Source organism: Bufo gargarizans, chromosome 10 (genome assembly GCF_014858855.1).
Source record: "Bufo gargarizans isolate SCDJY-AF-19 chromosome 10, ASM1485885v1, whole genome shotgun sequence".
NCBI classification, from domain to species: domain Eukaryota; kingdom Metazoa; phylum Chordata; class Amphibia; order Anura; family Bufonidae; genus Bufo; species Bufo gargarizans.
In genome coordinates, this window is record NC_058089.1 from 30,944,900 (window position 1) to 30,972,028 (window position 27,129).

General features: G+C 40.5%; 1 protein-coding gene across 1 annotated transcript in view; it reads right to left on the minus strand.

The window, feature by feature from the left end:
* The window catches only part of LOC122920031 (mucin-2-like), a 113,039-nt gene that overhangs the window by 68,685 nt on the left and 17,225 nt on the right, over positions 1 to 27,129 (minus strand). The window contains 24 exon segments of the mRNA XM_044269241.1: positions 277 to 474; positions 3,730 to 3,776; positions 4,215 to 4,362; positions 6,108 to 6,239; positions 6,671 to 6,827; positions 7,766 to 8,005; positions 8,539 to 8,718; positions 9,309 to 9,419; positions 11,537 to 11,675; positions 13,190 to 13,341; positions 13,425 to 13,525; positions 13,719 to 13,765; positions 14,458 to 14,713; positions 15,574 to 15,700; positions 15,793 to 15,887; positions 16,387 to 16,551; positions 18,242 to 18,379; positions 18,531 to 18,600; positions 18,719 to 18,829; positions 18,918 to 19,056; positions 19,288 to 19,405; positions 23,136 to 23,261; positions 24,783 to 24,999; positions 25,120 to 25,235. Coding sequence (XP_044125176.1) covers positions 277 to 474; positions 3,730 to 3,776; positions 4,215 to 4,362; positions 6,108 to 6,239; positions 6,671 to 6,827; positions 7,766 to 8,005; positions 8,539 to 8,718; positions 9,309 to 9,419; positions 11,537 to 11,675; positions 13,190 to 13,341; positions 13,425 to 13,525; positions 13,719 to 13,765; positions 14,458 to 14,713; positions 15,574 to 15,700; positions 15,793 to 15,887; positions 16,387 to 16,551; positions 18,242 to 18,379; positions 18,531 to 18,600; positions 18,719 to 18,829; positions 18,918 to 19,056; positions 19,288 to 19,405; positions 23,136 to 23,261; positions 24,783 to 24,999; positions 25,120 to 25,235 — 3,330 coding nt within the window.

Sequence of the window (27,129 nt, forward strand, 5' to 3'; positions counted from 1 at the left end):
CTAGCTACAATAGAAGGGCCACACCCTCTATGCCCCTGAGATAGGACATGACCCTGGGCTTCAAATCAATCTAGTAGAACGATTGGAACAATGAATGGGGAGATCTCTGGATCCATGTGAGGTGCAGGGCTGGTTCTAGCTTTGTTAGAAAGAGACTATCATGTACTATATTGTGTATGATCTTCATTTTTTACATTAATCATGTGATAACCCCTTTATCAGTGGAGTTATTTTGTGACAGTTTTGTTATAACAGACAGCTAAATAGAAGTAGTACCTGTTGTGGTGGATACAGTAGGAGTAGTAGTAACAGTAGTGATTGATGTTGTAGTAGGTGCTGTAGTAGTACAGACTGTAACATTTACTGTAACATTCCCATTTTCACATCGTCTTTCAATGCAAACTCCAGACTGTTCTTCTGCAGATATGATTTCACCTTCTTCATATCTTGTCCCATTGATCATACAGAAACATGCTACAACCGAAGTGTTCAAAGTGAGTTACTGAAAACTGTACCAGGAAATTGCACTTTACTACATTGCAATGGAGTAGTATCACATGGAAGAAGACATCACTCTGTCTTTTGACAGTTGGTGACTTCATGCAAAGTAACATATCGGCTGTACTTTTATGTTATGTACTTTCACATCTAACAGTATTTCCTTAATTGCCATTAGTAGCCCCAAAATAAAGTAATTATAAGTCATAATACCTCACATTTACATTGCAGCTTAAAGGGGTTCTCCAGAAGTTTTTTAATGATGACCTAGCCTTTGTATAGATCATCAATATCTGATTGGTGGGGGTCTGACACCCAGGACCCCCACCAATCAGTTGCTTGAGGAAGCATTGTTGCTAGCAGTAGCGCCACGGCCTTCTCTTGTACATTGTATAGCGGCTGTGTTTGGTATTATGCCCAGCCCCATTCCCTTCAATGGGACTGAGCTGTGCCTAGGCCATGTAACCAATAAAGGTGAGCTAACATGGCCAAGGAAAAGCTGAGAAGACCGATGTACTACTACCAGCACTACTGCCTTCTCACACAGCTGATCGGCAGAGGATCCCCAGAAATCAGATACTGATATTGACCTATTTAGAGGATAGGTCATCAGTAAAAAAAACTCCAAGAAAATCCCTTTAACCCAATCATTATAGCCTTCGGGGGGCTATTTCGTTAGAAAGCCCTGCCCCCCACCAATACCCTGAGGTTTTTGCAAAAACAGGGAACTGACAACATTATGTATTACCATATGTTTTTATACAGCCCCTTCAACTTTATTAGATCCTTTTCTAAATGTGCTAAAAATAATTTTTATAATATAATTTTTAATATTTCTATATATATATATATTTTTTTTTTTTTACTTTCCATGCAAAATAGACAGCTAAAGTTCAGGTGCCTATTTCACTTTAAAATCCATAGTCATATACAGCTCTACTGGAGTACAGATTCCTCTAAGGCTGAGTTCACACGGGCGAGATTTCCACGCGGGTGCAATGCGGGAGGTGAACGCATTGCACCCGCACTGAATCTGGACCTATTCATTTCTATGGGGCTGTGCACATGAGCGGTGATTTTCACGCATCACTTATGCGTTGCGTGAAAATCGCAGCATACTCTATATTGTGCGTTTATCACGCAACGCAGGCCCCATAGAAGTGAATGGGGCTGAGTGAAAATCGCAAGCATCCGCAATCAAGTGCAGATGCGGTGCGATTTTCACGCATGGTTGCTAAGATGACAGTCTATTCACTGTATTATTTTCCCTTTTAACATGGTTATAAGGGAAAATAATAGCATTCTTTAACACAGAATGCTTAGTAGGTGCTCAATTGACCACCTACTAAGCATTCTGTGTTAAAGAATGCTTATATTTTCCCTTATAACATAACCGTGTTATAAGGGAAAATAATAACATCTACACAACACTGAACCCAAACCTATACTTCAGTGAAGAAGTTCGGGTCTGAGTACCACAGTCAGTTTTTTTATCACGCGCGTACAAAACGCATTGCACCCATTGCAAAACTGACTGCAATTGGGTACCTACTCGCGCGGGTTTGCCGAAACGCATCTGGACCTTATCCGGACACGCTCATGTGAACTCAGCCTAAGGCCGCACTGAGTGCTGTACAGGCCAAAGCATTGTTGCTCCTGCCTGTACCAGCGTTGCTCCATAAAGCCTGGCATACATGGGCTATGTAGGCTTTACCAGAGCAGGTACAAGCAGGAGAGCGATGTCTTATGTGAGCTCCTGGCCTGAGCTCGCCCGCTCCCTAATTGCCTGCACTGATGTGGTATACCACCTATTGGCAGAGCTGAGAGGATCAAGCGCACGTAAGAAGCTGCTCTCTGCTCGTGCCCCCTCTGCATGGAGTTTGTATGTTCTCCCCGTATTTGGGTGGGTTTCCTCCTGGTACTCGGGTTTCCTCCCACACTCCAAAGACATACTAATAGGAAACTTATGCCTAAGGCCTCATGCACACGGCCATTGTTTGGGTCCGCATCCGAGCCGCCGTTTTGGCGGCTCGGATGCGGACCCATTCATTTCAATGGAGCCGCCAAAGATGCGGACAACACTCCGTGTGCTGTCCGCATCCGTGGCTCCGTTCCGCAGCACCGCAAAAAAAATATAACATGTCCTTTTCTTGTCCGTGATTTGCGGACAAGAATAGGCATTATATTGCCGGCGCCCGTTCAATTCCGCAAATTGCGGAAGGCAACACGGGCGCCTTCAATTTTTTGCGGATCCGTGGTTTGCGGACTACAAAAAACGGCACGGTAGTGTGCATGAGGCCTTATTCTCATGTCAGTGTTTGGTCAGTGATTTTCATCAGTGATTGTGAGCCAAAACCAGGACTGGAGCCTCCACAGAGATAAGGTCTAAGGGAAAGATCTGCATCTGTTCTGTGTTTAGAGCCGTGTCTGGTTGTGGCTGAAAATCACTGATCTGTGTGAATAAGGCCTCATGCACACGACCGTTGTGTCCCGTGTCCGTTGTTCCATTTTTCGTGATTTTCTGCGGACCCATTGACTTTCAATGAGTCAGTGGAAAACTCGGCTAATGCACCGTTTGTCATCCGCGTCCGTGATCTGTGTTTCCAGTCCGTGAAAAAAATATGACCTGTCCTATTTTTTTCACGGACAGCGGTTCGCGGACCCATTCAAGTCAATGGCTCCGTGAAAAAACACTGAGGCACACAAGATTGTCATCCGCGTCCGTGCGTCAGCGTCCGTTTTTTTCCTATCATTTGCATGGCAAACTTGACTTAGATTTTTTTTTTACTTTCCGTGTGTCTAACTTTATTTTTGGAGGATCACCAGACATGAAGGAAACAAAAACGGACACGGATCACGGAACAACGGAACCCCTTTTTGCGGACCGCAAAAAAATACTGTCGTGTGCATGAGGCCTAAGGCATTAAATTGTGAGCTCCACAGGAGACAGAAAGCAATGATAACATCTGTAAAGTTCTGTGGAATTTGTCAGCGCTATAAAAGTGAGTAAAATAAATAAAATAAATGTACATATAATATATAGTCTCATTATGTATCCACCTGATAAGTAGAGAGCTGGTTGTGCAGATCTATTTTGAGGGTCTGCTGTATATGTATGACTATGCCTGTAATTTCTAACTCCCTTTGAATTTCTTAAAATTCAATAGCACCCTCATGAAATAGAAATAAAAAATGCTAGAGCAAATATTACAATAATAATAGTGAATCTACCTGATTGATTGTAAAAACACTCGACCTTTGATTCAGAGGTGCAGACACTGAAACAGAAAAGAAATATATTGTTACATAGTTGTCCTATCACTGATGACTTATCCTCAAGATAGCAGATTAGTGGGGGGTACAACACCCCTACCAATCAGCTCTTTCAGCATGGTAGCAGCAGAAGCAGAAGGCTCCATACACTGAGGGGTTTCTGGTATTGGCATACTGCAGTTCAGCTCTCTTTTATTTGAAAGGAAAATAAGCTGCAGTACCCCAGCACTGCCACGAAACAGTATATGGCGCTGTCTTCCTTCAGCTCTATACACCGTATACCACCCAGCAGCCCAGAACAGCTGATTGGTGGGTGTGCATTTCTCAGACCACCACTGATCTGATATTGATGACCTATCCAGATGATCGGTCATCAATAGCTGTAGCCCGAAGAACACCTTGGAGTAAAAGCCTGCCTACTTGCAGGCAGTAGTAATTCTTACCAAGAAGTACAAGGTATAGTAGTAGGCACAGGATTATCCTTGTCATAGTGAGTATTGTTAATGTAACAGCCACAGTCCTCCTTGGTTACGCATATTCTGTTTGACTCATCAAATATAGGCCGGTCCTGTGGACAACTAGGGTAACAACCTGAAAAACATGGATGGTAAAGAGGTTCAACATACAAACGTAGAAATGATCATCAATAACATCAGTACAATCACAATTGAAATGACTCCTAAGTCAGGAGCTCAGAAATGTTTTGTAGGTCGGTATCTGCATTGGATGATTACTTGCTGTTTAGTTTCCTCAGATCTTGGCTGCTTTCAGAGCCTTCATCTGTGTCTACAGTTTAGCTTCAGTGCCTAGACTGAGGTAGTCTGAGACTCACTCCATGTATGATCATGTGTACAATCTCTAGAAACAATAATCACTTTTCATGGACATCCATAGCAATGCAAAGCAGTAAATATTCTTCTATAGGATACACTACAACAGTCCTTACACCGGGTGCCCTTTTAACTTAATGACTTGGAAGCACTTTGTGTTTTAATCCAGTACTTGCAGTGATATCATGTTGTCCCCTATTACAATCCACTTCTCTGTTATGGGGATGCCATACAGTGGACACGCTTGCTTTCCACGCCTAGGTCTGTAGGTACCTCTGTATCTACTATTTTGTTGTCCAGGAAATATTACAGACTGTCTTTCTACTACAGCATATGACCTGTCACTTTGCAGGCTCCAAAACCTTTCCTAACTGTCTCCTGAACTTTGGTTCCACCTCCCTCTTGCAGACACACAGCACATAGACACTCTAGCAGGATCTGTATGCTGGGGGAATGCAGCTGCTCTGGGTTTTACAATGAGAAAGGAGGTGTGTCTCAGACTATCTCAGACTCCCTCTGTGTAGTGTAGCTAAACAGTGGTCACCAATAACAGCTCTGTCCTAAAGGAACTAAGCTGAAAAAAGGAGCCAATAAAATAACACCAGAAAAACATCCCCTGTAGGTACATATAGTTTTGAGCTCCTGAATCCAGGGTCATTTCAAGTCAAATCTATCTCTAATACAACTAGTGTAGACATAATGATTATCGTATTACAAATATTTCCTTAAAGGGCTATTCCATTGAATGGCAATATTCACTGTTGACTTCAAGAGGAAGCAATGTTTTTGAAATTATGGGCTACTTATGTATGAAGCATATTAGAAAATTGCATAGTTTACATTGTATAATGAACAGGCTTTATTTGCTGAAATTGGAATACCCCTTTGCTATTTTACACAGAAATATAAATTGCATAGACTTTGGACCAGTGATGACTGAATTTCTTGAAATTCAATTCTACATTAATTCTGCAGTCGGTCCGGTGATTTGATTCAGTTCTTAATAAATTTGGCCCAAATGGAAAATACGCCAATTGTCCTGAAAAGTTTTGTATAATTCTCTTGGGTCTACTGGGACTGTATCTAACTCATTTTGAACGCCAAACCTGCATATGTAATCTTAAAGTTACAGCAACGTGTATAGCTATGGATAATTGCATAGCTGCTGGTGGCAACAAACATCTGCACTTTTTGTTTAAAAAGATAGTCCCAAAAAAACTTTATTTTTGGTGGCAATTGCCTGCTGGTATGTATACACACATATTGCCTGGGTCATATGTTCCACCTTCTTCATCTTACCTATCTTCTGAGCTGAAAAATGGCTGATGCCAATTTGAGAAATTCACCCAAATTCAATTGCCAAAAATTCAGTTTTGATATGACCAGAATTTTGGGAAAATTCATGTTGAATTTGGTTCATTTAGAATCAATTGTCCCATCTCTACTTAGGTCCTATATATTTTATTACTAAAACATTTCTCAAAATTGGTAGGATACAATGCTTACCTTCCAGATAAGTAATGGTGACATTTGTGTAGACGTTATTAATGGAACGACATGTCTGAATTTCGTGATTGCCGCATGGGTGATAATGCCATTCACATTCATCCTCAGGATTGTAATAGTCACAAAATATGGCTAAAGTGGAAGAAAAGAACGTTTCCTGTAAATACTTTAGTTCTTCAAATCTCAAATGCTGTTTTAAGTGGACAACACATACGTATGTACCATATGCATTTATTGTAATCGTGTGCTTTATATGCAGGTGATCGAAAATGTCATACAGAAACTAACTCATATATAATGCTACCTCTGAAGCCAGACTATTGAAGGTAAACCTTCTACAGTACCATCTTAAGTATTGTATGGGGTGGAACATGCCACAGTTTTTTCATATGAAATGGGAGGCACAGTATGGGTCCACCATAGACTTTTATGGGTGCTGTATTATGGCTCCAAACAAAACGAGGTCTTACTTGCTATGGGCAAACTGGGACTCATCAACTTTCCACCAATACTACATATATACAATACATTGTCCCCAAAGTAATTGTTAATAAATTACTCACGGCATATGTCTGGTGTTCTCCAGTAGACACAGGCTTCTGCTTTGGTACACTCTTGAGCATAGGCAGCGACTGCGGTACAGAAGCATTCACAGTCTCCACCACTGTCACATGAGCAGGCATCATTTACACAGGCCTCATAAAATGGTATTGGATCAACCTTAAAGAAGTAGATCAATTTTTGTGAATTTTTCAAAAATGTTTTCGAATTGCACTAATAAAAACATTAGCATTTAAAGTGATCAGAAACTCTCATCTAATGCAGGGCTTTTCAAACCTTTTCTTTCAGGGCCTCACCAGCCAAAACATTCCCCTGGGACTCAAAAGTACTCTACCTTTGTACCAAAAGAGGGATTTAAAATGTTCAGTGTCAGCCACAGTGCCCTAATATAGTGTCATCCAATGTGTTCCCAGTACGAGCCACAAAGTCCATACTTAGTTATCTTCTTGATGCTCCTGCCTCTTCTTCCTCAAGAAGGGACTTAAAGGGAATGTGTCACCAAATTGTTCTGCCATCTTGCCTGAGCTGTTCTTAACATAATTTAAAAAAACATTTAAAGAATTGCTTTATGGCAGCCACAAGGACCATAGACACAACGGACAGGAACTGACATCGTTGACTTCTATGGGACAGTTTTCTAGGCATGCTCTGTGACCTGTGCAGAGGTCATTGTACAAGGAAAGAATAGATAAGCTTTGACAATCACCTATTGTAAATGAAGGATCCTGTGTTATCTATACACAGGGGTGCTATTTGTCATTCTAAACTTGCCTGTAATGATAAGGAGATAACTACAGTAAAGTGATTTGTACAGAACAAGAAGTGCTCCCTTTTATTAGGCCTAGTGACCATTGTGAAAACTTCAGGATTTTATGGGTATTTTTTAAATATGGATATTGCTATTTGTCAATTAAAAATAACATGGACATTTCTTAATGCTAACTCTGAGATGCTTAGGATGCATGATGCCCCTCATGATGAGTTAGGGGAGTGACTTCCAGTTTGAAAAGCCCTGCTCTATACTCATTGCATTATTGCAGAAGAAAACCTTGATGCAGACTTGAGAGTTTCCATACAGTCCAGTCTAATCTGATTACCTTGCTATGACAGACTTTGAATACTTGGCTTTTGATAAGTCCGCACTGTTTTTCTGACCAGGAGTGGCGATGTGGGTTTTTGCTACAGGGATTGATGATTTCGGTTGCCTCAGGACAGGAGGCATCCAACTTCCAGCTGTTTCCAAACTCCAGCACATCATTGACTTGTAACATATGACTGGTTTTAAAGTCGTTTTGTGAGTTGTCATCAAAATTTCCACATAAGCCACAAAGTTTTCCCTAGAACAAAAAAAAATGAGGTGGCAAGTTAGTGAAAACTGAACAAAGTCAAAATATGCACAAGCTGTAAATTTGGTTATCAGGAAAGCGTATGGGTATATTTTCTTCTGTTTTTATTCCATCTTTGATTTTCAAATCCCCTGATATTCAGTTTACAACCTGCTTCTAGATTCAGACTTTTCTCATGTGGGTATGTCTCTTCCAATAATGCATACTGGATCTGTGTGTCCAGGATGTTTCTGCCTTCCCCCTGCAATTTGCCTTGTGTGTGTTTTCCTCCCCATCTACATCCTGTGTGAGCTGCCCTTCTTATATCCTCTCCCTTCTCCACACATCTACCATGTAGAGACCCTCATGCTGCTATCTCTATGGGCTCATGCACTTGAACGTATTTTTATTCTGTTTGCTGAACCATTCACTTCAATGTTGCTTGAAAAAAACAGAAATGACTTTGTGTGCATTCCATGTCTGCTTTTTAAAATTCTTGAAACCTTGTGTTCTGTAGAACTGAGTATTGAACAAGATCAACTTACCTTGTATGCTGGTGACACCTTAATGAAAATAGTTGTTTTTCTATCCCAAATCAAAAGAATTCCGTTGCTTGCTTCAATGACCATGTAAATCCCCACTTCCCGGGTCAGGTATGTCACACGCTTCACACCTTCACCTGTTGTTTCCTCTATGTGCTTGTCTGCTAACTTCAGTACAGTTTTCTGAAAGTTGTCAGAATATAACCAAAGGGATAAATTTTACTTTCTACTTGTACACAGTTTATGGCATTACACTATCATGTGGCTCTGACACTGACGTTTTCTGTCTAGATTGGTTCATTTGTCCTTATGAATGATCTCAGGATTACAAAAACATGGCTGCTTTCTGGTAGACACATATCCATGTTTCAGCATGCTCTGTGTAGTTAATAGAGCTGAGCTGCTATAGCGTACCACAAACAACCTGTGGAGAGAGATCAACTGTTTTTGGAAGAAAGTGGCCTTGTTTTTCTAAACCTGGACAAGCTGTGGCTTACCACCGCCATGTCTCCTTAGCTACAAAAAGGGTCAGGACCACTAGTACAAAGTAACAGTTCTTCAATGTTGAGCAGATATGTTCTGTAAAAGCCATAAAGTAAAAATACAAGTGTAGTAATGGTGAAATACAGCTGATCGGTGGGGATGCTAGGTTTAAGACCATAACTGATCAGATATTGATGACCCTTCCTGTGGAAAGGTCATCAATATACCGTAGGAGTCTCTTTAATAATATAATGTAACATTCATGAACAATCTGGATAGAAAATACATACTCCTAGGAAGACTTTTATAGACTTGGAACAAGTAACGCCGGTGGTGCCACATGGGATGTTCTCTATGATGATGCTGAAGTTGCCTGCAGAGTGGTTGGGGCCACAGTAATCCTGCAATGACATAAGTTACATTATTGATGACAGTGTAATGGCAAACACTTCACATCAAAATATTTCTACCTTAAACAAATATTTTGAACTCAGTAACCAGCCACCCCCATCCCCCAAAACACACAGTTACTACAGAGAGAGAGAGAGCAGGGTCCCACCACTTGACATTAACTTTTTTGCCAATTCAGTATTCACTTACATGCCCTATATGGAGAGCAGAGTGGTATATAGATTTTAAGGCTTCATTCACACGTCAGAGTTTTGGTCAGTGATTTCCGTCCAGCTATTTTAAAGACGCAGATATTCATACAGTAGTAATTCACCAAAGTCTTGCACAACTTCGGGCGAGAAGAACTTTGGCTCCATGGAGCCAATACATTTTAATGCTATACAGAAACAGCATTAAAATCTAGGTATTTGAACAAATTGACTTTGGATCTATGATCCAAAGGTTGATTTGCTGAAGCCTATTGCCTGAGACCATTAAAATCTTGTACAAACCCAGCAATATGGTAAAATAAAAAAAGTTATCTTATACTCATCCCTTCTCTCCGGCAGAATTTTGTGCAGTCCAACACTGCAGACAGTGATTGGCTGCAGTGGTCACATGTGATGTTCAGTTGTATGAAATGTTACTGCTCAGTGTTGGACTGGGATTCCTTGGCCCAGCAGAAGAAATTACTTTTGGGACCCAAACAGCTGTTTCAAAACTACAACTCCTAGCATGCCCAGACTGCCTATAGATATCAGCCTACACCAGAGCATGGTGGAAATAGTAGCTGGAGAGCCACAGGTTGGCCATCCATGCTCTATCAATCATCAATAATAAATAATGTCTAATAGGTTTTAAAACAAAGAAACAGACCCCAGTAGCAAGTGACTAGCTCCAATGAGGCTCCAAATGGGATTTCTCTCATGGACCAGTGGGGCCCAGTATTGCATCAGAGCCAGGGCCACCTGGGACATCCTCTGGTGCACCGGTCCACCTCTGTTACTGCTGCAGCCAATCCCCTTCCTTGGTGTTAGACCAATGATGACAGTGATTGGCTGCAGTGGTCATGTGCCATATAATGACACGTCTCCGCTGCAGTTTGTAAACAAGTTGCGGCAGGAGGGCCAGGCCGGCGACATGGATAACACTAATTGTTTTTTTATTTTAGGCTATTGCAGGGTTTGCCCAAGACCTTTGATTATCTCAGACATTCCTTTGGGATTTATATATAAAACGCCAGTTTCAATTAATTGTCCCCAAAGTGTTGTGATAATTACATACATTTCTTTTATTTGTATTTCTTTATTAATGGTTGACGTATCATTTTTTTGCCCTTATAGTTACAGATGACGCTTTTCATGCTTTGACAACAGTAGTTCAGATCTTGCATACCTTTAGTCTACTCCATTCTTCCATACATAACTACATGCAGTTCCGTCGCATGCGGATCCGTCTAAAAAATGCATTGAAACACCGGATCCGTCTCTCCTGTTGTCATCCGGAAATACGGATCCGGTATTTTTGCTTTTTTTTTTTTGCATTTTTAAAGGTCTGCGTCAATGCGGCAATTTTAATGCCGGATCTGGCACTAAAACATTTCAATGGAAATTAATGTCAGAGCCAGCTTTCCGGCAAGTGTTCTGGAATTTTAGACTGAGAAAATACGATATTTTCTCCGGCCAAATACCGTAAGAGTCACTGAACTGATGCATCCTGATGCATACTGAATGGATTGCTTTCCATTCAGAATTCATTAGGATTAAACTGATCAGTTTTTTTCCAGTATTGAGCTCCTGTGACAGAACTCAATATCGGAAAAGAATAATGCTAGTGTGAAAGTACCCTCTCACCTATTTTAAATATCTATACTAAATACAACCCCACCTTCAGCTAGCAAGGCTCTCCATTCTAGGATTATGGTTGGAATTTTGAAGTATCACAAACACCTTATATCATGTTAAGGCATAAGAAAAGATCAGTGAATGAGGAATCTCAAAATGTCATATTTGCTAAGTGCAAAATAATATGTGAACAAATAGTAAAGAGAAATGAGCAAATAGTAGAAAAAGTATAGATAGCAGCAGATAGTTGCTATGTATAGTTACATGTGAATTGCTTTGCTTACCTGGGCAGCAACAAATTCACAGTTTCCATCGAAGTCATAAAATTTGTCGTCAAATGTGATATAATGACCATTTCCATAGATTATACATGTTCCATAGCAGATAGCATTAGTACACGTCCATCTTCCTCTCTGACATGAGCTAGAACAGTGAAAAAATCCAATTAGATTTTCAGATTTTTTTTTTGCTATATTAGGTATAATTCCATTAATAATCCATTAACCACAGTCTCAGTTTTAAGAATAAGGTGAAGCGTTTAGCCGATCCTCATAGATCTGGATTTTCCACTTCCCTGCAATTAGTTGTTATTTCCAGGGGCCACTTCTCTCCAGACATTTCTCTTGAAACTGAGTAACCATTCATGCCATGGACAGGTCAAGTCCACCACTGTGGCAGCTGCTCTTACAAGGCACTCTCTCTTTCAGCTCATAGAGGTAGGATCCCATCAGGACACCACACTCTATAATGTCCGTTATGCCCTTGTAGGGTTGTCTTCATGAGAAAGCTATTTGCTTAAAGAGATCCTCTTGCTCCAAATAAAAAAAAATCACATTAGATGGGGAACAGAGAGTACAGCAACCTGGTGCCCTCATTTTCACCTGTTGAACCATGGATCTGCCAATTCACCTGTCCCACCTCTACCACCTAAGATGACCACCACGCTTCTCAGATTACCAGATGCACAGTTCCTGCTGCTTTCAGATTGACCAGTGCTGACCACGTAAGCAGTGCTGACCTATCCAAGAACAGTGTTTTAGACTACCAATGCACAGTGTACATTGCGTAGTCTGGGAAGTGGAGCCTTAGGTGGCAGAAGAGGCACTATCTTCAGATACCCATAGAAAGGAATGGAGAGATCCAAGTATATACACCCACCTCTCCATTCATGTTAGTTGCAAATCAGGGCACCATTTTCAAGATAGGAGAAAGTCCCAGAGGTGGGATTTGCAGCTACTGGACTTCTATGGCATATGTTGTGGATATGTCATAAATATCCAGTCAGGAGTACCCCTTTTAAGGCCCAAGGGAAGAAAGTTGGGTCTTTACTGCAAGTAAAAGTGTAATAGTGGCAGATATGATTGATATTTTATCTTCTAAATGTCTGTTTACCACACTGGTGGGGTTCTTACCAATACCTCTTAGGCTACTACTCTGAAAGGCTGGCCTACTTGTTCACCACTCGACAACAAATGACCTTGTTACAAGTGATTTAAATGGTCGCCTCACAACAGATGATCATCAACCTATCATTGCTCCAACTAATCTTTTCCAGATCGTCTTCTTCCCTTCCTACGCCAGTTCTTCTTTTCTCGCTTAATATTTTTGTATCATGTTCAAAAAAATAAAGTTTTTTTGAAACTCCACAAGCAAAGCACTGGGACAGATTTCTATTTCAACTCTGAATCCCCCGAAAGTCATCAGTATATGTAGTTCATGGATAACATTGTTCATAGGAACAGTTAGGAAATATTAAATCACATACTAAAGTAAAATAAGAGATGAAACTATTCAAACGAATGAATTCAAGAGAGAGAGCGGTATGCAAATGCTAAGAATTTCCAAACTGTCCAGTTTTTCTATAATGAAACCCTTCGGATCGCTTATAAATTTATATTTAAAGTTATATTAGTTTGTTCATTAAAACGCTATGTTACCATGTATTGCAGTCAACTTTCACTTTGGATCCATGGGGATAAATGTCTTCATTATGGACACAAGGACACCTGTCTTCAGGGACGCAGCCTCCAGCTCCATCATCTAGAAGTCCATTGGGGCAAACACATCCTGAGATACACTCTGTCTGGAACTATATTAGAAAAAAGTAATTGTACAGTCTCTGCTTTACTATAAAATATAATAATAGTAATAATAGAGAGAGACTCAACATACGTATTCAACTCCCAGAGTCTTGCAGCTTCTATGTACTGTAGATCGTGAAACCCCTGAGTAGGCCTTGTTACAGTCAAAGTAGACTTTTCCAGCAGGACAAGCTGTGAAGAGACATTGGACGAGTCTGTATTATACTATATATGAAGTATATCTATAATGTATTACTAACATTATTTGTATGAGAGTAGAAACAAACCAGGTTCTCTTTAAAGGCTCACAATAATCTCAATTTGTTATTAGTTGCATTAACATTATAATATAGATAAAAAAGAGAACAATGCAATATTTTCCTACTTTCATTGACTGGTGTGGTGCAGAGAAGTTTTCCATGATGGCAGGAGCTGGTTTAAAAAAGAATTGTAGAATATGTTGTTAATAACTTCATGTTATGTCATGTTGTGCAAATACATTGACCTAAAATATATATGGAGTCATGCTTATACATTACTTGTAATTAATCTATTGCAGTTTCTCTCTGAGAACCACAGAATAGCCAGAGGAAAACTGATGCCAGAATAGATCCCATGGTTGTCTATGAGATAGTTTCTAATCTGTATCGCAGTTTTGACATCGATCGGATGCTTTATAGTGCCAGACCAAAAAACATAGCGTGCAGTTTTTGGGCTATGGCTACAGGACTGGTGCTCATGCATATACCGTACATCAATCATGTCCGGCACTGGCATGAAGCCCTGTCAGAAACACCTGATATATGTACACCCAGCCTAAGGCTTCATGTACATGGCCATAACCATATTTTGATCCACAAAAAAAAAAGATTTGCAAGATATGGATACTTTCCATGTGTATGTACACATTTTCCTCACTCCCATCAATAAAAAGGACTATTCTTGTCCACAATATGGACCACATTAGGACATATTCTATAATTTGAAGAGTGGCCACATGGATCCACAAAAATTACATGCGTGCATAGCCTCATAGAAATGAATTGATCAGTGGATCAGTGTTCTATCCACAAAAAAAGGTCATGTGTACGGAGCTTTACTGTGTTGAGCAAGAAATCACTTACCAGCGCTCATCGTGCTTGTAGATAACATCTAATGGCTGAACATATGTGCCTTGGTAATAGCAGGAACATTTAGCTACATCTACACAATGGTCCTTTTCATTCAAATACTGTCCGTCTGGACACCCACAGCCATCTACTGGTGTAAAGACAGTGTGACAAGACTTCTCGCCCTCTGCCAGGGATTGGCAGGTTGGTTGGCATGTAGTCAAGTTGTACAGATAAACTTGGGTAGATGGACAAGAATGAATGTCCTTGTCTGTAGAGAACAAAACATGAAACAAGATTTTAATGTTTTTGAATTTTTGACTTTGAATTTTCCCAAGAAATCAACTTAAAGAGAGTCTGACATTTCTGTTTTAGTAAATAATTGTCATAGATTAACAATGCCGAAACAGCTTTTCTCATAACTCTACGCTGTGCCATTCTTCTGCCGTTCCTCATGGATATTAACAATTGGGTGTTACCAGTTTGGAAGGGTGTCCTTACATAGGTTGACATTGTCCAATTAGTACTAACAGTGCCAGACTGAGTAGGGACCACACCCAACTGGTACCACTTGCTTGTCAGTTTATTCATAAATTTGTAGGAGACATAAAAAGGAATAACACAATGCAGAGCTCAAGAGAAAGATGCTCCAGAATTGAGGAATACAAGTTTTTTTATTAAAATACATACAGTATGTCAGGAGAGATGGCAGGTCCACTTTACTTTAATTCTGGCTTATACTAAAGTCTTAAGTCAATTTATAATAGAAATATAAAGGATTAACAAAAATTGCATGAAATAATTTATAATTTCCTCTACTGCAGGACACTGTATGAGTAAATACTACTGTTAAACAAATCTCTAAAATAATCAGTTTTTAAGGTCATTATGCTCCTATAGAGAATGTAGAAAGGGAAGGCCCCATTTCACCATGGTGTCATTATACTTCCTCGTGGGTGTCAACTTTTAAAATGCTCCCGCCCTATACATTCATTGACACATACCCAAACAAGGGTAGAATAAAAAGGCACAAAGGCAGTGCTATTGTGAGCCAATATAAGAAAGGGGCCTCATTTTGGATCCGCTCTCCTCTAGCGTTTCTATATCATTAGCCGATTAAGCTGTTCTTACCACAGATCCCTTTCTTCCATCCCCAGAGAATGATCCCTTTCGCGGCACAGGCTCTGACGTAGGAGGAGAGAGCTGCACACATACAGTGCTCACTGTCCTTACAGTTACATGAGTCATAGCGACATCTCTGTGGATGAATCATAAGATGAAATTATAGTATAGTATAGTATGGTATAGTACAAAGGTGCTTGAGATTGTACATGCAAAATTGCCACCAACCTTTACATATTCAGTAGGATCTATTGTGGAATGACACTTGGCAAAAGCAGACTCCTCCCTTTCCAAGTTAGAGCACCAATATTCTGCGTAATTTTCTGAAAAATACAGGAATTTGGAAATTTAAATGCCATATTAGTGGAAGAAAATTCAAGAACATCATATGTGGCTACAGAAAACCAAGAATCGGCACACTGCTCTTATAGGTAAGGAGACTTCAGTAGGTAAGTATAAGCTGTTTATTTAATTGGATGGGAATTATACGTTTCAGGGCTGGATGGGCCCATCTATCAGATTCAAACCAAGAAAGTAATCTATATACACTGTAATCCTTGGAGATATGGCTATGTTAACAATATCTTCATTGCTTTAATTCATAAAAGCTGGATCAGTATCCATTCCTGACAGACTATTACTACTATGATGGTCTTTCCTATGTTCACTACTGACTGGTATCTACAGTATAGTGTTGTCTTTTTTACTATGCTTTGTATCCCTGTCTTTATTACAGTAGATTTTTTTTAGTCAAACAACTTTATCTTTTAGATATAATTTTTATCAAGACATGTTTTGATGTGCAGTGAAATATAGTCTTACTGTTCTCAATGCTGAGGCTGCACGGATCCTCCAACCAGTCAGATATGTCATGGCAACTGGCCTGGGCCTTCCACGTGTTGACAAAGGCTGATGCTGTGGCTTCCACAAGACCTCCAGATGTTTTAAAGTCATCTCCTTCCTTAGAGTTAAAGTCTCCACAAAGACCTAAACAAGACAATGAATTGTTATGACCATTTGGAATATTGTTAATAAAAAATATAGTGAAACTGGAAAATAAATGGGCCACATTCCACCAGTTCTTTTATGATCCAAAAATGAAGAACACATGGTGCTGCTGCAAAACTCTCTTCAACCCAGATGTGTAAGTTTCCATCCAGATGGAGACTCAATTACTTTGATATCAGTGGTGCTCAGTGTCGCAGAGAAAGTCTCTAGATTGCAACATGCAGTAGAAGACGGATTTGACACTCACCCATCCAAAGTGGCATTTATTCACACATCATGGTACATAGGAGGTGGACAGGAAAGTCATTTTCTGTCCACATCCCATGTACCATGGCATCTGAATAAACTCCATTTTCGATGGGTGAGTGCCTCGTCCTTTTACTTTTACTGTAAGTTCTTATATTATACCATGTCTACTTGATACTTTGGAGATCCAAATAAAAAGAGACTGCTAGAACTATTTTAAAAAAATTATTGGGATTTTTTTCCCTCAAGGTATTCTATATGCTAAAAGGGGTTTCCAGCTTTTTAGAAGCTAGAAGTTGGAGTTGGAACTACACTGCTCTGTCCACTGTATGGTGCTTGGAGTTGGTTACTGCAGCACTGCTCCCAGGCACTTCACTTTGCTGCAGTAACCAGCTTCCATCAGTGGGGTGTTGGTGATCAGACAGTCATGGCCTATTCTAAGGACAATGCCACCATTTGTAAAAATCTGGACAGCACTGAGAGAGTTGGAGGCTATACGGAGAGCTTTGATGGAATTTTTTACAAACTGTGAAGTTTTTTGGTTAAAATTATTTTTTGTGATTGGGTTTTGTTGAAATGTTTAACAGTTTATTCTCATACAATGTATTCTGATACACTGCAGGCTGCTTTTTCCGGTTCTATGCTAAATCCATCAAATGAGCTCTCTGGTGGCCCTCTCTCTGCTCTCCTAAATGTTCATAAAGCTGAAACCTTTTTGAAGTATGGTTATTTTATTTGGTTGTAAAAATGTCAGCTTATAATCATGTTCAGGAGAGCTGGGACCTAGACCCTTGACTACAGTCCGAGCCATCAAAGGACTTGTCTGATGGATTCACTGAATAGGACTGAGCAGCCTGCAATGTATGAGAGTACATGCAGGCTGCAGAAGACAAACAATGGAACATTTTTAATAAGACTCAATTATAAAAATTGCTTTTAGAAAAAATACAAGCAGTTCATTAAAAAAAACACACCCCAAAGGTGTTCATAACTTTTATGATAGTTGTCACAAAACAAGTTATTTCACATTGTGCTTCTATATAGTTGCATCTTTAGAAAACCCAATAGACAACAAGTTCTAAATTTGTGATGCGATAGCATGATAGAGGTATTATATATGATTTAGTTCTTACCAGCTTGCCCTTTTTGCAAGTTATTCATATTGCTAAATACAAATATGAAGCAGAGTGTTTATAACCTTTAGAATTTATCATATTTCTGCATGCACTTTTTTATTAAAGGGGTCAAATGTATGTTCTATCATGGTCATTTCTGTGGGATTCCATTTGGTGCAAAATGAATCACTTCAAACGCATTTGTTTGTCCTAGCTCAGTCAAGATAATTTTTCCCTAGATCCAAAATAAGCAGCATGCTTAAAAAACACCACGCAACAACCAAAAAATTGGTGTTGGTTTAACTGACCTTGCAGTTGTCCTTTGGCGAATTTCTCCATTGTAAGGTATAACTGCATTGTCGGAGACAGCTGAATCTGCATTTTGAGGCCATTTATAGCTTGAAGAATGATATAGTTTTCAAACGGCTGCAGGACTGAAAAACTGGCTGTGGAAAAACAGAGACATCCTGATAGTTACCTAGTGACCTAGAAATTGAGATCCCACCATCAAATCTCCTTCACCCATTCGGACCCATGGTTTTGTTTATTTTCTGAATATATAATTGCATACATTTTATATATATTTGTGATTTTTACCTGTTAGATGAGGCAAGGTTATTTTAAGCTCATTGAATAGCACTGTGCCATCTGCTTTGATGATCACAACCTAGAGGAATTAAAAGATAGATGAATGGGCTTCTTAGATTAGATTAGTCTTAATTCTTTATTATTTTCTTAAGAGCCACTACTATTACTATTGCCAGTCTATTGTTAATAATACTTACATTGTTCTTGTTGTCTGTCAGGAATACAACAGATTTAAGACAGGTTTCTCTCTCGGAAGAACTACAGGGTGTCAGTTCACCTAATATTACATGTGATTCATTTGAATTGCCCTGTAATGAGGAATAAACCATAAGAAAGTCAATTACATTTTCATAGATAGATAGATAGAAAAAAGAACTTAAAATAACTATTTCTTGCCTTAGATAACACATAGTAACAGTTCCCATGAAAAGTGTAGGCCTTCTTATCAAAAGTGGTGAAATGTGCTCCACCTTCAATGGCGCAAACTCCTGGGCAGGACCGATCTGTACAACTCCATTTTCCTGCTACACAGTGGCTAAAATAAATATAATATTGGGAAGATACATGAGAGACATGGATTGGTAGATTGCTTGGAGACAGAACGTAGATATATAGGTCTGGCAGAGCCTACAAGCCTCTCCTTTGGCCAGGTTATAACAGGGCTAGAGCAGCAAGCAGAATCTTTGCCCCGGTTGGAGGAAAGCATAGCTACTTGGTTAGAAAACCACTGAGATCATCTTAGAGACCCTCATATTCCTGTCCTTACCATTCATCGCAGTCGTTTTCCATGGTTTCTCCGGGCGCATATAAAGTATCTCGATGCTTGCAGTGACACTGGCTGACCGGTACACAGCCCCTGTTGGTATAATCATCCTGTACAGTGCCTGGAAAGAGTCAATAAATATATTTTATTATTCTATAAAATGTCATTTTAATCTTTCATAAATGTATATATGCGCAATATATGTACTATAGTCTATTCTCCTGTGAATTTGCCACCTATGAGACCCCTAAAAACTGTATAGTTACAGAATCATTACTTGTCCAAATCTCCTCATATCTCACTCCTCCTGTAAATGTCAGAGACGGCCTGCAGCCACCACATACTGTCTATACATTGAACTTCATTAGAAGACAAGACCAGTCCCAGTCTTAACCTCCCTCTACTGGTGTAAGATGCCTCTTGTAACAGCGGCTGTCGTGCGCCGCTGTTACCCTGCTTACCACCACGGTCCCGTGCTCAGGGGTGATTTGTGGCCAGAGCTTCCCATTTACCGCTGCAGCTCTGGGCTCTGTTTGTGTAGGTGCTGTGGTTCTGAGGATCCGCTCCACAGTTTCATGGCCCACAGCATGCTTGCTGCTGGTTTTTTGCAGCTCTTCCTTGAGGGCTGGCGCACATCATTTCCTGGGTTTTATGGGTTAGGTCATGTGACCTTGCTGACCAATCCTAGCCCTCATGCGCATATATAAGTGGCTCAGCCCCCTTCCCAGATGCCTCAGTGTCAAGTTCCTTATGCTCTGCTAGGTTCCTGAGATTCATTTGTGTTCCTGACTTGTACCTGTGTTCATGGATTCTGTTACCCGTCTGATCCCTACCTGCTTGCCTTGACTCTCCTGTTGCCAAACTTGATTGCCTGACCTGTACCTGTGCCACCTGCCCTGACCTTTTGCCTATCTGACTACGCCTCTGCCTCATCCTTTGGTCATGCACTGTTGCTCCTAGTAATGACCCACCTGCCTGACTAACACCTGTACTTCTAGTACCCTTCCCCGGTACCTCCTGGTCTGCCTGGACCAGCTGCCACTGACTTAGAGATTGCTCTGGAGTAGCCCCTGGCAACTACACTATCGGCTCAAGTCTATCCTCACCATCAAAAGCTCTAGTGAAAACCAGGTAGTTGCTTAGACACGCCCCTCCAGAGTATAGCCAGTCAGTGGCACAGTGGGTTCATACCCGCTGATTCGTAACACCTCTTAATATATTAGTTACATCTCTGCCCTGCCGTGCCCCAGAAACTGAAGTCTACACCAGCTAGAGGCTGGGCAGACTTGAGCTCTAATCTATGCCAGTTTTTGACAACGGTTATAGTAAAACCAGCTGGCAGCGCTAAGCCCCACCCTCCTTCTGTGCCCCGACCCTTTTCTCAACACTTTTAAAAAGTGTCAAGAACCTCTAAATGTCCAAATTATGGCACAAATATAACATGTGCCATAATCATACACTTTTTTACGCCACTATTGTGGCATAAAATCTTTGATAAATCCTACCCCTAAGTATGCATTAGACTTCTAAACTCCCCCTAAGTTCCCCCTAGTGACTGAAGCGGGTGGAAAAGTTCAAGCGGTTTCCTATGTTAATTACCTATTGCAACTTTTTAAATGTTACAAAAAAGGAGCACTCTTACTCTAGCAGAAGGGTGACATAAAAACTGTAAGTAAGTCTAGTGATTGGACAGCTCCACCAGATATTACAGTGGTTTGAGGTGCAACTGCTGTGACTCACCCAGTCAGTAATAAAGAATATAGAGGAACTGTAGTAGCAGGCACTCTCTAATTCTAGAGTCACATATTAATTGTAATAAAAACAGGCAATACTGAGTTATCAAATTTTAGATGTATTTCTATAAAATGCAGATAATAAAAAATCTCAATAATAAATGATGCAATAAAGGTAATAAATAATGATAAAAGGAAAAATTGATGAGGTAATAGTCCCAAACAATAGTAGATTAATGATATAAAAATAGTATAAAAATAGTAAAACCAGGTAGCTAATAATCTGAAAAAAGATGATGTAAAAATTAATCAGTATTGCATATATAGTCCTTCCAATGTTGTTAACCATATACTTTCGATTTTTGTAATATTCGGTAGCAACCTTGTATGTTTCAGGTTGTAGCTGATCCGAAATAGTACTGCTGGTCTCAGGTACAAGTCTTAATAAACTGCTGATCTCAAGTTAAAAATCATATTCGATAAAAACACAGAAAACCCTCCTGTTGAATTAGTATCCTATCAGAGGGAGTCTGTCAAAAGAACTTACGTGCGGGGTAGGTATTCTTCGGTAGCTGTGCCTTAACGCGGCGTCCCCGTGTCTTCTTCGGCACCTAAAATTGTTTACCTCTCAGAATTTTCCCCTACGCAGCTCTTCCGATTTAGTCAATTGCAGCCTTACCCGGACAAGGCCTCGGCGTCCCATGTGGACTCTGGGGGCGCGCTTCGCATAGGTTAGGCAATGCGGTTGTTTGCTCTGTCTCACGATTACACGTGACCGGGATGTAATTGATCCGGGAAAAAGGCAAAACCAGTGATGCGATACAGTCTCTGATTAGATGAATAATAATACTGGAGTGCGCAGCGCTCAGTGAGTGTGATGATGAAGGGACCGAATGCCCCGAAACACGTTTGAGGAAGTTTGGGGACTTACTAATATTATTCATCTAATCAAAGACTTTACCGCATCACTGGTTTTGCCTTTTTCCCGGATCAATTACATCCCGGTCACGTGTGAAGGATACGTGGCGAGACAGCGCAAATAACTGCATTCCCTAACCTATGCGAAGCACGCCACCAGACTCCACGTGGGACGCCGAGGCCTTGTCCGGGTAAGGCTGCAATTGACTAAATAGGAAGAGCTGAGTAGGGGGAAATGCGGGACGCCGTGTTAAGGCACAGCTACCGAAGAATACCTACCCCGCACGTAGGTTCCTTTGACAGACTCCCTCTGATAGGATACAAATTCAACAGGAGGGTTTTCTGTGTTTTTATCGAATACGATTTTTAACTTGATATCAGCAGTTTATTAAGACTTGTACCTGAGACCAGCAGTATTATTTCGGATCAGCTACAACCCAAAACATACAAGGTTGCTACCGAATATAGTATAAAGTATATGTTTTACAACATTGGAAGGACTATATATGCAATACTGATTTATTTTTACATCATAATTTTTTTGCAAATTATTAGCTACCTGATTTTACCATTTTATACTATTTTTATATCAATAATCTACTATTGTTTGGGACTATTACCTCATCTATTTTTCCTTTTATCATTATTTATTACCTTTTGCATCATTTATTATTGAGATTTGTATTACCTGCATTTTATAGAAATACATCTAAATTTTGATAACTCAGTATTGCTGTTTTTATTACAATTAATATGTGACTCTAGATTTAGAGAGTGCCTGCTACTACAGTTCCTTGATATAAAAACTGTAGACTGTAGTGTTATATGCGACTTTTAATAAATTTGGAGCTCATTAGGGCAACAGAGACTCAAGAAAAACTGACTTCAGAAATTGTCTTCATCATAAACTCTGCTTATTTATGTCTCTGCATGGATTTTGGAGCCCTCAAGCAGAAAACGTACAGCCATAAATATGCAGCATCTTAAGAAATTACATGATCAGCAGAAAAGGTTGAACCCACATAGTGTTAAATTGTTTAGGAGGTACCTAACTGGATGCAGTTGTAAAGGTAGAGACCATGTGCACTTGCTGACTTCTCTGTATGCTCAGTGTAGTTTTATTATGTTTGTATAGTACAATAAACCTCTCACTTTATTATTATGGGCAGGAATTTTATATATTATTTCTGCATAACTCACCTTCAGGACAGAAGCAGCCATCCATGTAATGCTCCTCACACAAGCTGTGTATTTCTAGGTGGGAGCACGAGTTCTTGCAAGGCGAGGCACTTTCTTGATAAATCATATTTGCAGGACATTGTTTAGCTGGAAAACATATCAATCTCAATTTATATTATGCATGAAATAAGTGAGAGCATCAATCTCTTCTGCGTGAATGCTTTATATTTCATTCATAGTCATTTAAGGCTTATAGAGGAGCTGTCACCTCTAGTGTTGGGCGAGCACGCTCAGCGTTCGGCTCGAGCATCCCTATGCTCGGCCAAATATCACGTGTTCTCAAGCGCGATGCTCGAGTCAGTGTATTTAAATCTAATTATAGCCTCTATTTCTGAAAAGTTTCTGGCGGGTTTCGAACTCACAACCATCTACATTACAGGCAAGAATGTTAACCACTACACTTTAGAGTTGCATGGCCAGTTACATAATAAATTAGACTTCAACTGTGTCTCATATTTTTTTAATTTTTTTTTTTTTTTAGTAACTGGCAATGCAGCTCTATAGTGTAGTGGTTAACATTCTTGGCTGTAATGTAGAGGTTTGTGAGTTTGAATCCTGCCAGAAACTTTTCAGAAATACAGGCTAAATTAGATTTAAATACACTGGGTGTCCCCAAGCACTGACCCCATATATGGACATAGCTATATATGGAGTCAGAGCAGGGACTCCTAAGCCTAACTAGAGTCCCGACACCCTCCCCTTTTCAGAGCAGGGGGTGCCTGGTTTAATGCTCGGGTTCTTCCATTGTGCTCGGGTGCTCTGTAGATCACTTGAGCATCGGGAAATATTCTACTCGAGCACCAGAGCACATGAGCACTTTGGTGCTTGACCAACACTAGTCACCTCTCCTGGAAGTTCTGTTTTAATATGCACTTGTATTCTTCATGATATAAGAATTTAGGATTTTTAGAATTTTCTTCTTAGAATGCTGTTTTATGCAGCTCATCTGTTACTGCTAGAAGTGCATGAACGAATTTGACACAGTCTGGCACTGTCCAGTCAGAGCTAACAACATCAGACTGTGCAGGAGCAAGCTCCTTTCGCATTTCCAGGAGGAATAACATCTTCTCAGAGTTCCAGATGAGCATGTATGGCCTATAAGTCTCCTCGCGCTGACTAAGGCGCTCTCTTTCCCCGAGGAGAGATAGTAACCAACAAATCCTGACTTAGGCCTCTCACCCAGTTAAGCCAGTACTCTCTGCTCTGCATTGATGAGGGTAAATCACCCTGAAACAGCTGTCTGCAGATGAGATGCTGGCTTATTTAATATCCAAGTCATGTCTCAAGGGCTAGTTAAAGGGCCAAATATTGACTTATAGTATAGCTGCCTTACATCTGGTGGCATTAGCAGAGCTTGTTTAGAGCTCATTTCCATACCCTCTTCCCAGAATTCCAGAGGAGCATGGCCTATAACTCTTCTCATGCCAACTAAGGCACTCTCTCTCCAAGAAGAGATAGTACCCCCCAAATCCCACTAGTGGAATGACATACATTTAAAGAAAACATGCTCCAGACTTGTTGTTCCATGGGTAATATAATATTTACTAAAACTGTCATGTCAGGAGAGGTGACAGATTTTATGTAAGTGAGGAGAATTAAAATCCTTACGACAGAAGTTATCAGTTCTCCAGTTTCCCGGACGTCCTCCAGCGTGAGAGCATTGTCGGGAATACTCAGTGATGGTGCTACACAAGCAGAAGGAGTCTTGAGAGTGATCACAGGAGCACATGTCCAGCATGCAGGCCTGGATGTAGTTTTCCAGGTTCAGGAGACTTTCACAGTCTGAGAATGCCTCATGTCTCAGGTGCTGTTCACACACAGAGCGCTAAAGGGTAGAAATATCAATAGTTACATACTCTCTGCAAAGTAACATTTATAAGAGATTTCTGGGTGAAAACAGTGGATCAATATTAGTATTAAACACTCAGACAAGCCCTTTACTTACGAATTGGGAACATTGCGCTGTGTCTGTTTTCTGAGTCTCATCTTTGTCTGTGCACTCATCATTTGGGTCATGAATGTTTTGCAAATTTCCAAATTGTATTGGGTTCAGTATAATACCTAAAGAGAAGAAAGACACCATGTAGCATACCACTTGCTATTTGGACTGAGAAGTGAACAACATAACCTGTGTCCTGTTTGCCAATTTGGTTAAACTGGTATTCTTATGAAAGACGATGGCAGTATCTTGTAATATAGGTGATCAGTGTCTAACATTGATGGTTAGGGATGAGCGAACTCGAACTGTATAGTTCGGGTTCGTACCGAATTTTGGGGTGTCCGTGACACGGACCCGAACCCGGACATTTTCGTAAAAGTCCGGGTTCGGGTTCGGTGTTCGTCGCTTTCTTGGCGCTTTTGTGACGCTTTCTTGGCGCTTTTTGAAAGGCTGCAAAGCAGCCAATCAACAAGCGTCATACTACTTGCCCCAAGAGGCCATCACAGCCATGCCTACTATTGGCATGGCTGTGATTGGCCAGAGCACCATGTGACCCAGCCTCTATTTAAGCTGGAGTCACATAGCGCCGCCCGTCACTCTGCTCTGATTAGCGTAGGGAGAGGTTGCGGCTGCGACAGTAGGGCGAGATTAGGCAGATTAACTCCTCCAAAGGACTTGATTAACTGATCGATCTGCAGCTGTGGATCATTGAGCTGCTGATCCTCAATTGCTCACTGTTTTTAGGCTGCACAGACCGTTTGTCAGTCTCATTTTTCTGGGGTGATCGGCGGCCATTTTGTGTCTTGTGGTGCGCCAGCACAAGCTGCGACCAAGTGCATTTAACCCTCAATGGTGTGGTTGTTTTTTGGCTAAAGCCTACATCAGGGTGAAGCTGTCACACCAAGTGCATTTAACCAGCAATAGTCTGTTCATTTTTTGGCCATATACAAAATCAGGGGCAAGCTGCGCCTGTCACCAAGTGCATTTAACCCTCAATGGTGTGGTTGTTTTTTGGCTAAAGCCTACATCAGGGTGAAGCTGTCACACCAAGTGCATTTAACCAGCAATAGTCTGTTCATTTTTTGGCCATATACAAAATCAGGGGCAAGCTGCGCCTGTCACCAAGTGCATTTAACCCTCAATGGTGTGGTTGTTTTTTGGCTAAAGCCTACATCAGGGTGAAGCTGTCACACCAAGTGCATTTAACCAGCAATAGTCTGTTCATTTTTTGGCCATATACAAAATCAGGGGCAAGCTGCGCCTGTCACCAAGTGCATTTAACCCTCAATGGTGTGGTTGTTTTTTGGCTAAAGCCTACATCAGGGTGAAGCTGTCACACCAAGTGCATTTAACCAGCAATAGTCTGTTCATTTTTTGGCCATATCCCAGTCTAATTCTGTCACTAAATCCATACCGGTCACCCAGCGCCTAAATACTAGGCCTCAAATTTATATCCAGCTAAATCTGTCCCTAGTGCTGTAGCTGGGCGAGTTATTTAGTGTCCGTTCAAGCACATTTCTTGTTCTGGGTTGAAATACAATTCCCAATTTAGCAATTTCATAATTTAGTGGTTCCTGCTATATCAGAGCTCTTTGAAATCTATCCCAAAAAGGGTATATAATATTGAAGGTGCACATAGGGTCATTCAGAGTAACTTCACACACACCCGCTACTGTGTATTTCCAAGTCTAATTCTGTCACTAAATCCATACCGGTGACCCAGCGCCTAAATACTAGGCCTCAAATTTAATTCCCTCTAAATCTCTCGTTACCCACCGCTGTACTGTTGTTGCTGGGCAAGATATTTAGTGTCCGTCAAAGCACATTTTTTGTTCTGGGTTGAAGTACAATTCCCAATTTAGCAATTTCATAATTTAGTGGTTTCTGCTATATCAGAGCTATTTGAAATCTATCCCAAAAAGGGTATATAATATTGAAGGTGCACATAGGGTCATTCAGAATAACTTCACACACACCCGCTACTGTGTATTTCCAAGTCTAATTCTGTCACTAAAC